Source organism: Cardiocondyla obscurior, linkage group LG26, assembly GCF_019399895.1.
Source record: "Cardiocondyla obscurior isolate alpha-2009 linkage group LG26, Cobs3.1, whole genome shotgun sequence".
NCBI classification, from domain to species: Eukaryota; Metazoa; Arthropoda; class Insecta; order Hymenoptera; family Formicidae; genus Cardiocondyla; species Cardiocondyla obscurior.
In genome coordinates, this window is record NC_091889.1 from 1,255,260 (window position 1) to 1,265,570 (window position 10,311).

Genomic DNA, 10,311 nt, shown 5'->3' on the forward strand with positions numbered 1-10,311 from the left:
CTCTCTCGGCTGCGAAGTGCGGGGAGGTGTAGCAGGCTACGTTCCCCCTCAATCCTTATTCCTCTGCGACCGGTGCTCTGTGGAACATCTACGCACGTGCTTCGTGTGAAATTTAACGCACACTACGCCAAGATTACGTACGCTAGCCGTCGTCGCAGCACCACGAACGCTATTTCTGACGATAGTGAACAAGGATAGAATCGTGATGATAAGAATCTGCGAAATAAAAATAATTAATCAATCTAGATAAAACGTAATTAAGTAAAATACGGCACAATACAAATAAAATAAAGCAAAATGAAAAGAGAATTTATTAAATAATAACACGCCAGAGTACGCAACCAAACCCGATTCTTCTTACTCGATTTTAACTCTCGATGGAAATTTAGTCGGTCTCAGCATTCTTGACTAGCGGAATAATAATTATAAAATCACTTAAGATCAACTAAGGAATCTAAAAATACGTGATGTACTTTGAACCTGTCGAGTGGGGATTGAATTCAAAGTACTCGGAATAATAAATATATCTTTACTCTTACCCAGTTCAGTTTGTAATTGAACGTTGTGGTTCACTTTTTGGTTATCTGGCCACGTATCGACGAGCTACGTTGACATTTGTTACGCCGACATATTGCAAACAAAATAACCATTGGAAAAAATGATTAACACGGGGTAAGCGTTATTTTGCAATTATGAACTTGTAGACTGCAATTATATGACTTGGCATATTTTATTCCAGAGACTAAGACTTCTGTATATGTTACATTGACAATTTAAACATGTTTTCGTGATTTATGTAAAAAGATTTTTTTATGTGTTTACTACTTTATTACTTATATGCACTGTATATATGTTACTATGTTTTTATTTATAATTTTTTATTACGTTTTTTTTTTTTTTTAATATACAATACTAACTGATTAATATTTAACAGAAAGTTAGCGGGTCGCACTATTTTTATTACGGGGGCTTCGAGAGGTATTGGAAAAAGTATAGCTTTGAAAGCAGCAAAAGATGGTGCAAATGTTGTCATTGCTGCTAAAACTGCCGATCCACATCCAAAGCTACCGGGTACCATCTATACGGCAGCTAGTGAAAGTAATTAATTTTTTTTTTTTTTTTTTAATTACAATATCTGGATTTTAGTATTAATTTATGTTTAATATGAAAAATACTTTTTTTAGTTGAAGCAGCTGGCGGTAAAGCTCTACCTTGTATCGTAGACGTTCGCGATGAAAAGCAGGTAATTAGCGCGGTAGAGAATGCTGTTGCTAAATTTGGTGGTATAGATGTTGTTGTGAACAATGCAAGTGCAATTTCTTTGACAGGCACTCTTGCAACTGATATGAAAAGATACGATTTAATGAATAATATTAATGCTAGAGGGACTTTCCTTGTGTAGGTTTTATTCTTCAATCCTTTTAAATTTCATTGTTAAGTTTGTTTGCTGCAAATTAACTAGCAATAAAATTGTTTTGCAGATCAAAAGTCTGTATACCATATCTCCAGAAAAGCACAAATCCACATATAGTTAATATAAGCCCACCTTTGAGCATGAAACCGATTTGGTTTAAAAATCATGTTGCATATACCATGGCCAAATATGGAATGTCTATGTGTGTTCTTGGTATGGCAGAAGAATTAAAACCTGACGGTATTGCGGTTAATGCTGTTTGGCCTAAAACAGGTATGTTGGTAATGGGTTATTTAGTTTTTCTTAGACATAGTTAAAAAATAATTATTAAAAAATTTTTTCTATATTAGTTAATTTTACTTTTAGCTATACATACTGCTGCAATGGATATGTTGTCCGGTTCTGATTCAAAAAATGTCTGTCGAAAACCTGAAATTATGAGTGATGCTGTTTATGCACTGCTTTGCAAAGATAGCAAATCCATTACTGGCCAATTTCTTATTGACGAAGATATATTAAAGAACGAAGGCATTACTGATTTTACAGATTATGCATGTAATCCAGGTAATATTAAACTTTACATATGTTAATTGTTAAACATGCCTGTAGTAAACATTTTTGTATAAATCTTTTAGAATACAAGGATCAATTAATGTTGGACTTCTTTTTGGATGATGCACAAGTCGAAGGTAACAATTCTAGTTCCTTTAAAACGAGTAATAAAGAAAGTGGGCAGATAGCACATGTTTTTGATGCCATCAATGCAAATTTAAGTACTGAATTGGTTAGCAAAACTGGTGCTATATACAAATTTAATGTAAAAGGTAATTAAAAAAAAATTTATATAGCTTTAAATAAAGTAAAATGGCAACGTAACAAAAATATAAATAATTATTTATTTATTATATATTTATTTTTAGGAAAAGAGCCTGGAGTATGGTTTCTTGATTTGAAAAATGGTAAAGGATCGACTGGTAAAGGAGAACCGAGTCAGCCAGCAGATGCAACTCTTACAATGGATTCAGATAATTTCTTTGCTATGTTCTCAGGTACGTTCGTACTTGTATTGTATTATATTATTGACATTATTAATATATATAATTCTTTTAAACTCATTTTTTGTTAACAGGTAAGTTAAAACCGGCTTCTGCATTTATGACAGGCAAATTAAATATTAGCGGAAATATGCAGAAAGCAATGAAATTGGAAAAATTAATGAGTAGTTTAAAATCAAAACTGTGAATACGGAGTAAGATATCCAAGAGTATATTTTTATGTATTATAATACATGATACATCATAATATTTTAAAATACGATATCTAACATGCACAATGGTATGTACACTTTCTTTCATGAAAAATAAGAAAAACATTAATAATTTACTACATTAGTATTATAATTTTTTAAATTGTTGGATTGTTTCTAAGAAACAAAACATTTAATAAAAGTTTTATACAATACATAATAAGAATAACTTTTATATAAAAATGAACTAAATGTATAGGTAAAAAAAATATTAAATTTATACTTTTATAGAATATATTCACATAAATAATATATGCATATATATATTAATTGTTATCATCGATTTTTATACAATTAAAAAATAAACATTTTATACATGTTGCAACAATTTATTATAAATAATTGATTTAAGAGGGTATTATTTTTTAACATATAAGACAATTGCATTTCTAATTCAGTATTGGAAATATTGTATGTGTAAGTACTTTTGCTTCTTCGTACATTCCGAAGAAAATAAAACCTCCTAACGTAATCCACATTACTCTTGGCCCAAAACCAGCAAACAATCTGTTAATATTGAAACGTGTAGTAAAATATTATTATACAGTGACATGTGTATGTTATCGAATAAATAATAGAATAGTTGAAATTAATAATTTTAGCCATAAGAAAAGAAAATCATGAAAGATACATGCCCATAAAAACCGTTTTGTAGATACACTCCTTGAAGTACATTTAATATCTTTAATTCGGATGAAAGTAATGTTCTATTTGCCAGCATTATTCTCGTTTTTGCAACATCTAATGGAGTGGTAACAGCCGCTGAGATGCCTCCTAAAATTAAATTAATTCAGTGATCTTTGCTTATGCAAAACTAAATTTTTCTCGTTTCTTATTTTAACGGCATAGAATTATATATATTATAAGAACCTGCGATTGCACCACAGATTGCACTTTCCACGGGATATATTTCTCTTTTAGTATAAAAACTATAATTTTTCTTAAAATATTCCCATAACGGAAACTGTACAATGCTAAACGGCGAGTCTCGTAATACCGTGCTCCAATATCCACGATATAATAATTTGAAATCAAGGGATTTTTTATCGTGTATCAGTGCTTGTTTCCTCTGTTTCATAACTTCCACCGGTACTCGTATTAAACATGCTATCTTTACACATAAAATAAATTAATGAATATAGTGCATAAATTCAATTATCTAATGTAGAATATCGCCAGCTTATTTATTACAAAATTAAGTAATTTAAAAAGGCACCATTTCTGCAATGACTGCTGCTCCCATGTGAAGTGGTGTATAATAATCTTCAGAAATCCTAGGCTTTATTACAGTTTTTATTTCTTCATATGTTACAAAGAATAGTGCGGCTGAAATAATAAGTGTATTAATAGCCTAAGTATAATGGTGAAATTAAAAAAATGTACAGAAAAAGTTTTTTTTCAAGTACACAACATGTATATGTGTTGCATTACCTGTTGGTGCAGAGCCAACTATAACTGGACAGATCCCTTTATAGAGGCCTGTGAAACCTCCTGTCTTCGAAAATCCTTGCATACTCTGCAATCGTGTTTTCAGTGTGTCTAAGGGATATAGTGTAATGTCTACAAACGTTCCTGCAGCACCTCCCGCCTGTAAGAGCAATTACTACATGTACAAACAGGTAATTGCATCTCTTCTAGTCTTTTTACCATTTATTAATCTTGATTTAATTATGACATAAAAAAAAAAACTTAATACAAAATTTCAATAGAATAAAGAGTTAAAATTATAGTCTGTCTTATTAATTATTGATAATTATTTAGAAACCGACAACTCTGGGAGGATCTTTAAGTTTTTTTTTCTTTTTTTATAAATATAATATATTTAACGATAATGCTTACATCAGTATTATTAAAAATGACAATTCAAAAAAAGCACATGTGTGCGTTACATGTGTGTGATAATCCATGTACGACAAGTTTGCGTAATCGAATTGCGCGTGGCAGTTTACTTACAATAAGAGAAGTAGCAAAAACATTTCGCACGTTCGTTTCTTCATTCTTTCCTTCGGTCTTTGTCATCTTGCTTTTGAACGAATTATTCTAAATTCTCTAAAATAATCTCCAAGCGACTGAACCGTCATGTGTGGTCTACTAGTCGAGAGCGCGTGCAAAGGTAAAGCTAAATGAAACGTGGGGGGGGAAAGAGCTATTTTTTTCAATAGATTTCTTTGAAACTTAATGGACATACGTCAATTCACACATCTGAACATGTCGAGCAAACGTAAAACAGCTAACTTGAATTTAAATAAATAAGCATGTCGAGTCACGATAAGCACATAAAATGTTAAAAGTTAGGTTATCACCTAACATGCGCAGTTCCGTGGTTCATATCTTTTTCCCATAAATTAAATTTGTTCCGTCTTTAAATTTAGACGATCTAGATACGATTCCCTTCAAAACTGCTCAGCTCGAGCCACGTAAATTTAAGAATAATTAATGTAACGCTAATAAAACGTAACAAATCCAGCCTCAATACCTTGAACTTTTACATTTTAATTTAATTATCTTGAGATGATCAGGAGAAAATCAAGGGACATAAATAGATACAACAAATAGTTTTATTATGTTACATAATATATTGTTATTTCTATTTTCTTTCCTTTTTTCTTTTTTGTCACTCAGATGACATTTGTGCTGGATTAGAATCCGTAATTTTATTAATGAAAGAGAACACGGTAATCAGAGTATACATAATTTCGATTTTCCTCGCCAATCTCTCATACGTATTATTATTATTTTTTTTTCTTTGCACTCATGTTAAAAAATTTGCCACTTATACGAAAATTGAGAGTCGATTTATTTTCTTACTTCATCTAAGGGTAATATATTATACGCTAAGATTATTAATAACAATCGTTATAATTGATTAAAAAGATTATAGCTCCTATAAAAATTTATGCAATTTTTTTCTTGTCTCCTTAATTTTTTAATGAAACTTTTTGCAGATAATAATAATTTTCATTATTATATATATTAATTGTTGTCACTGTTATAACAATTAATATTATAACAAAAAATTAAACGTTAATATTAATTATTATACAATTATAATAACTAATGTTATTACGAAAGATTATCGTTAAGTTAGAGCTTCTATAATTCCCAAATAAAAATAATTAAATCTTGTTAAGCAAAATTACTAGTATCTTAATATTTTAATAATGCAATAACATATAGATTTTTTTTTTGCTTTTTTTTCTAACAGAATTTGTAAGATAAAACTTGTCACAACTTGTCTTAAATTAATGTCACCTTTTTTCCAGCTACAGATTCTTTAAATGACATACTTTGTATAATACAGTCAACTTTTTTTTTTTTTTGTAATATAATAAAATAAAATAACATTAATAGTGAGATATATATAAATAAGTAAAGATGAAAAATGTTATAACTTGAGACTAAAATTAACAAAAAGTTTTATCTTTTTTAATTATGATAATTTTAATTTTACGCTTAGATATATTTGATCCTCACTACTAGCGGTTACTATAAGGATTCTTCTTTGTCGGGAAGAACCATTATATCTTGTTAAAAATTTTTTTAAGAGCTTGCTATGAAAATTTTCAATATTATGAGTTTCTCCGCGTGTTCCTTAGAATTATCGAACTTACATATGATTATTTGTACAGATATGTAAACTTATGTAATACGATAAACTTATGCTTTTTAATTCTATATGTAGAAAAAAAGATGGTACTTTTGAGAATATAATAGTGTTTTATGTATCATATTACAATAGCTGTGTTCCAGCTAATTCTAACGTTGCGTAAAGATTAACGTGAAAAATTAAGACGTCATAAAATAAAAATCATAACATTTGTACTAAGATAAAAATAACTTGACTCAAGTATCCATAGCTGCGAGACGAGGCTTCGACAGAAGAAATTAATTTTATGTACCTGATTACATAAATCTTAAAGTGATATACCTTTTTTTTTTACTTTCCACATATTTTTGTTCCTGAATTTTATACATATTTTATACGATCACCGTATATAGTCGTCTTAATATTCACACTTTACGTAACACTTATTTATTATTCTTGTAATCTAAAATAATTGGTATATTACCCTCTCTGTGAAATTATGGATCCAAACTAAAATAATGTACGTTTTTAATTTTCGAACCAGTAAGTTTAATTCGGAAATTATTCGTTGAAAACCCTTTCAAAGTGCGTTGAAGGCAGGAGCAGGTAAAAATCTCGCGCTACCCTGGGTCACTTTCAAAAGAAAGATTTTTGAATCCTTCACGTAAAAAAAACCTGCATGTTTGTTTCCTCATCTCAAAAACAATAGGCGTTTGAAAGAATTTATGTCTAATGAGCCATTTTTATTTAACGTCATCCTACCTTTGAATGTCGAACAGGTAAACCTTACATCGGAAAAAAAAAGTTTAGTTGAAGAATAAAATGTTTAAAAAAGCTCAGAACCCATTGCTCTCGACAGCGCTTTTACAATTGGTAAATTTAAGATTTTGAATGTTTAGCTAAAATAATTGCTAATTTTTAACTGTTCTTCGTGAATCACACTATGCAATGCTTTACATCGTGCGAATTATCAACGTCACGCAGTTCTGTATAAAGTTACACTTGCGATATGTTGATTTGCCATAACTTCAACAATTGCGTCTCGTATGCCGTAACAAAACGTACAACCGAACGGATTAGTTGTGTTTGTCGAAGACGCGCGGTTTAAAACCACAGGTCGCACGCTTGCCTTTAATTGTTCACTCACTCTATCCCATTTTGTATAGGCAGTGATCTACAAGATAAAAAATTTAATATTAATTAGATATTAATATTAATAGTAATATATTGAATATCATATATGTATATAAATAATTAAAAGATTTTACTGTAACGGGAGAGGGAGAAACATCAATTAATTTTCCCGATTCTGTGGAATTATTTTCCGGTGGCAGAGTTAACGAGAATTCACAACGGTGATACATATTAAAATTATAATGTCCTGGATAATTCGTGTGAAGTACAAATTTTTTTATACATTGAGTTTTAGCGTTGAACAAGATATCCTGAAAAGAATAACATGTCAAATGTAAAGAGTCTGATATCGTATCGATTTGTAAAAATAAGCTGATATTTCGCAAAATGAAAGAACTTACCAAACCTAAAGTAAAATAATTATAAAAAAAGTCTGACCGCCTTGTTTTATCTCGTTTGTGCGCATGAGGACTATGGATACGCATTTTATCCTCAGCTTTGTAGAATACTCTAGACGGAGCACCAAGCGCGCTTAAAACGTCCTCGCAGGTATCACCGAATAATACCTGAAATTAAATTAGACAATAAAGTCAAAAATAAAATAAAAATTATTTTCTATAATCGCAAAGTTTTTCAACGATCCCACGAACTGTATGTTTCACATCTTTAGTTTAAATATTTATTAGATTTTCTCATATTAATCTTCAATAAAAAATATATCGACAACCTCTTTGGTTAGACATCGCTTTTTTGGTTCCAACAAAGCTCTCGATCCAGAACTACCTTCTGTGAAAAGATGTAATTTGAGTCCTCGAGTACGTGTTTTGTCTCGAATAATATCAGCTTTCTCCAAATACAAGTTGTTATGATAACACGCCTGTTTAAAGATATAATGGTATACATTATTAGTCTAATAATTTCGTATTTTTTTGGATCATGGTGGAATAAATAAAATCTGAAAATATAATTACCAATGGTAAAGGTGGCGGTGGTGTTTTGGAACCATGTTCTTCGCTGCTACCACCAGCTGGCATATTTCCAACGTAAATTGCTGTTTTTGCAACGAGAGGAGAAGTTCCATTAGGAAACTGTAAGGAACCTAAACCATGGGCATAGCCAGGTTGGAATTTCGAATCAATTGGGAAATAAAACGATAGTCCTCGAAAATTCAATACAAACACCTGCAATTTATTAACACAATTTTATTGCACAAGTCATAAATTTTTTTTAATAATTATTCTTATCAATAAATTCTTTATTAATTGTACATATATATTCAAATTTATATTTAAAAAAAAAAAAAAAAAAAAAAAAAAAAAAAAAAAAACCGAGATAACGTACTTGTTTCTCACTGTCGTAAACTCCGGGATGAGTTGCGCCAAAAGAATGCTCTATCTGCTCAATCGATGGTAGCACTTCTGGTGAGTTAAATGGCAAGCCGCAATATTTCAGTTTCACTAACTTCATGTTATAAATCTCAATTATCTTAAGCCTTTGTACAACAGGATCGAATATAAGCCGAATGCCATCGTGAGGTAAATTTATTACTAGATCTACATCTAATGGATTCTGCAAACATGCACAATACTTTATGTATTATATCATTTATATAAATTTTATGTATGTATGTGATGCATGTATGTACTTGTTTATTAAGAAAAAAAAAAAAAAAAAATTAGTTTGTATGTGTAATTATCATGCTAATGTAGGAATTAATTATACTTACAGTGTCACTGTAAAGTACTTGAACTCCTCGTATAACACCAACTTGAGACTGTATTATTGATACTGACTGAGAAAAGTGCATACCTGCAATATAACAAACTTAATATTCAATTCTCAAAACAAATTTAGACTTGTGCATTTTTCCTTGACATTTCGAATGAGAGTACAAAAATTTAGAATCAAGATAACGAAATAGCTTTTACTAAACAGATAAAAATATTTAATTAACAGAGTTAAATAGTTAGTTTGTTTATAATTAATTTTTGCAAATAAAATTAATTGCTTGTACTCCCACCAATGTTGATCTGCGAACTTCGATATCTATTTTTACACTCGCATACGCAGTTACATTTATTTATTTAAAAGAATTGCGTTATAACGTATGTACATACGTATTGCAGCAAAGGAAATGGGGAAGAAACGCTGGTGTTTGTTTTCGTTCGTTGAAGCGTCATGTTCAGGTGGAACGTGACGATGATAACGAGACAACGTAAGGATATGAGGGTAGCTGCCGTGGGACAAAGTGGAGGCAGATTACGGCCATCCATTCTTATCTTCAACGACTCGATTCGATCGCGAAAAGCCGAAGGAGAGGAAGGGCGAGAGGAGAAAGGAGCTTCGGTTTGCATGTCGCGCAATCATAACAACGCACGCTCGTTGTTCGCGGTGCGTCTATGCGCTTGCGTTTCGTCACTTGCCCAAAATAAATTCCCACTGCTCGCATCCGAGGGACCTCTCGGGCACCACCTCAAGCTCCAGCATCCTGTTCTCCGTGTTCTCCTCCAAGCTAGCCACGCTCAACGGAAGGACGGTGCGCCGCGAGGGTGAACGGTGCCTATTATCATAAGAACTGCGCTGCTTCTTTGTCCGCTCGCACGACTGCTAATCACCAGATAGCCATATTGCTATCACATCCCAAACAACAGATTCACGCACCACCTCGCAGCGCTTGCGATGCGACTCCTCTACGGTTGGCAAACTGTCATCGAACAGCTGATGCGCGACCGCGGGGTATACGGTCACGTAGATGAGCGCGAGATCGCGCTCGCGGGCGCGATTATGGCAAGTTCACACAATAAAAATGATAAATATACGAATAAAAATTTTGCAAGCAGTCGTGTTCTGCTTAATTGGCAATTATGACAA

General features: G+C 31.5%; 3 protein-coding genes across 4 annotated transcripts; 1 reads left to right on the top strand and 2 right to left on the bottom strand.

Annotated features, from left to right (window-relative positions):
- The first annotated feature begins 11 nt into the window (after positions 1-11).
- On the top strand, positions 12-3,193 carry Hsdl2 (Hydroxysteroid dehydrogenase like 2). Its single transcript, XM_070672716.1, has 8 exons — positions 12-672; positions 935-1,098; positions 1,185-1,398; positions 1,482-1,687; positions 1,781-1,978; positions 2,050-2,238; positions 2,335-2,463; positions 2,544-3,193. Exons 1-8 carry the CDS (start codon positions 659-661, stop codon positions 2,654-2,656), a joined length of 1,227 nt encoding a protein of 408 aa, XP_070528817.1. The 5' UTR covers positions 12-658; the 3' UTR covers positions 2,657-3,193.
- Positions 2,665-5,205, bottom strand: LOC139111996 (S-adenosylmethionine mitochondrial carrier protein homolog). The gene is made up of 6 exons (XM_070672726.1): positions 4,674-5,205; positions 4,152-4,308; positions 3,937-4,046; positions 3,591-3,831; positions 3,356-3,494; positions 2,665-3,227 (listed from the first exon to the last, which is right to left on the bottom strand). The coding sequence occupies exons 1-6, from the start codon at positions 4,737-4,739 to the stop codon at positions 3,110-3,112; spliced, it is 831 nt and encodes a 276-aa protein (XP_070528827.1). The 5' UTR covers positions 4,740-5,205; the 3' UTR covers positions 2,665-3,109.
- A 57-nt stretch (positions 5,206-5,262) lies between these two features.
- On the bottom strand, positions 5,263-10,155 carry LOC139111988 (PHAF1 protein CG7083). Of its 2 annotated transcripts, none has more exons than XM_070672711.1 (8): positions 9,864-10,155; positions 9,167-9,249; positions 8,782-9,009; positions 8,412-8,621; positions 8,168-8,317; positions 7,842-8,006; positions 7,575-7,751; positions 5,263-7,480 (listed from the first exon to the last, which is right to left on the bottom strand). In XM_070672711.1, the coding sequence occupies exons 1-8, from the start codon at positions 9,925-9,927 to the stop codon at positions 7,283-7,285; spliced, it is 1,275 nt and encodes a 424-aa protein (XP_070528812.1). In that variant the 5' UTR covers positions 9,928-10,155; the 3' UTR covers positions 5,263-7,282. The 2 variants fall into 2 exon arrangements, with proteins under 2 accessions (XP_070528812.1, XP_070528813.1); XM_070672712.1 differs by lacking the exon at positions 9,864-10,155 and adding an exon at positions 9,558-9,853.
- Positions 10,156-10,311: the final 156 nt, after the last annotated feature.

Bases quoted from the DNA above. Each gene is read 5' to 3' on its own strand.
- LOC139111988 (XM_070672711.1), bottom strand. From the start codon at position 9,927: ATGCTGGAGCTTGAGGTGGTGCCCGAGAGGTCCCTCGGATGCGAGCAG. The intron at 9,250-9,863 runs GCAAGTGACGAA...GTTATATTGCAG, and splicing joins GCAGTGGGAATTTATTTTGG to GTATGCACTTTTCTCAGTCA. The intron at 7,481-7,574 runs GTAAAATCTTTT...TTTATCTTGTAG, and splicing joins TTTCTCCCTCTCCCGTTACA to ATCACTGCCTATACAAAATG.
- Hsdl2 (XM_070672716.1), top strand. The intron at 1,099-1,184 runs GTAATTAATTTT...TACTTTTTTTAG, and splicing joins CTATACGGCAGCTAGTGAAA to TTGAAGCAGCTGGCGGTAAA. The intron at 2,239-2,334 runs GTAATTAAAAAA...ATTTATTTTTAG, and splicing joins ATACAAATTTAATGTAAAAG to GAAAAGAGCCTGGAGTATGG.
- LOC139111996 (XM_070672726.1), bottom strand. From the start codon at position 4,739: ATGACAAAGACCGAAGGAAAGAATGAAGAAACGAACGTGCGAAATGTT. The intron at 3,832-3,936 runs GTGCCTTTTTAA...TTATGTGTAAAG, and splicing joins CAGCAGTCATTGCAGAAATG to ATAGCATGTTTAATACGAGT. The intron at 3,228-3,355 runs GCATGTATCTTT...CAATATTAACAG, and splicing joins CTACAAAACGGTTTTTATGG to ATTGTTTGCTGGTTTTGGGC.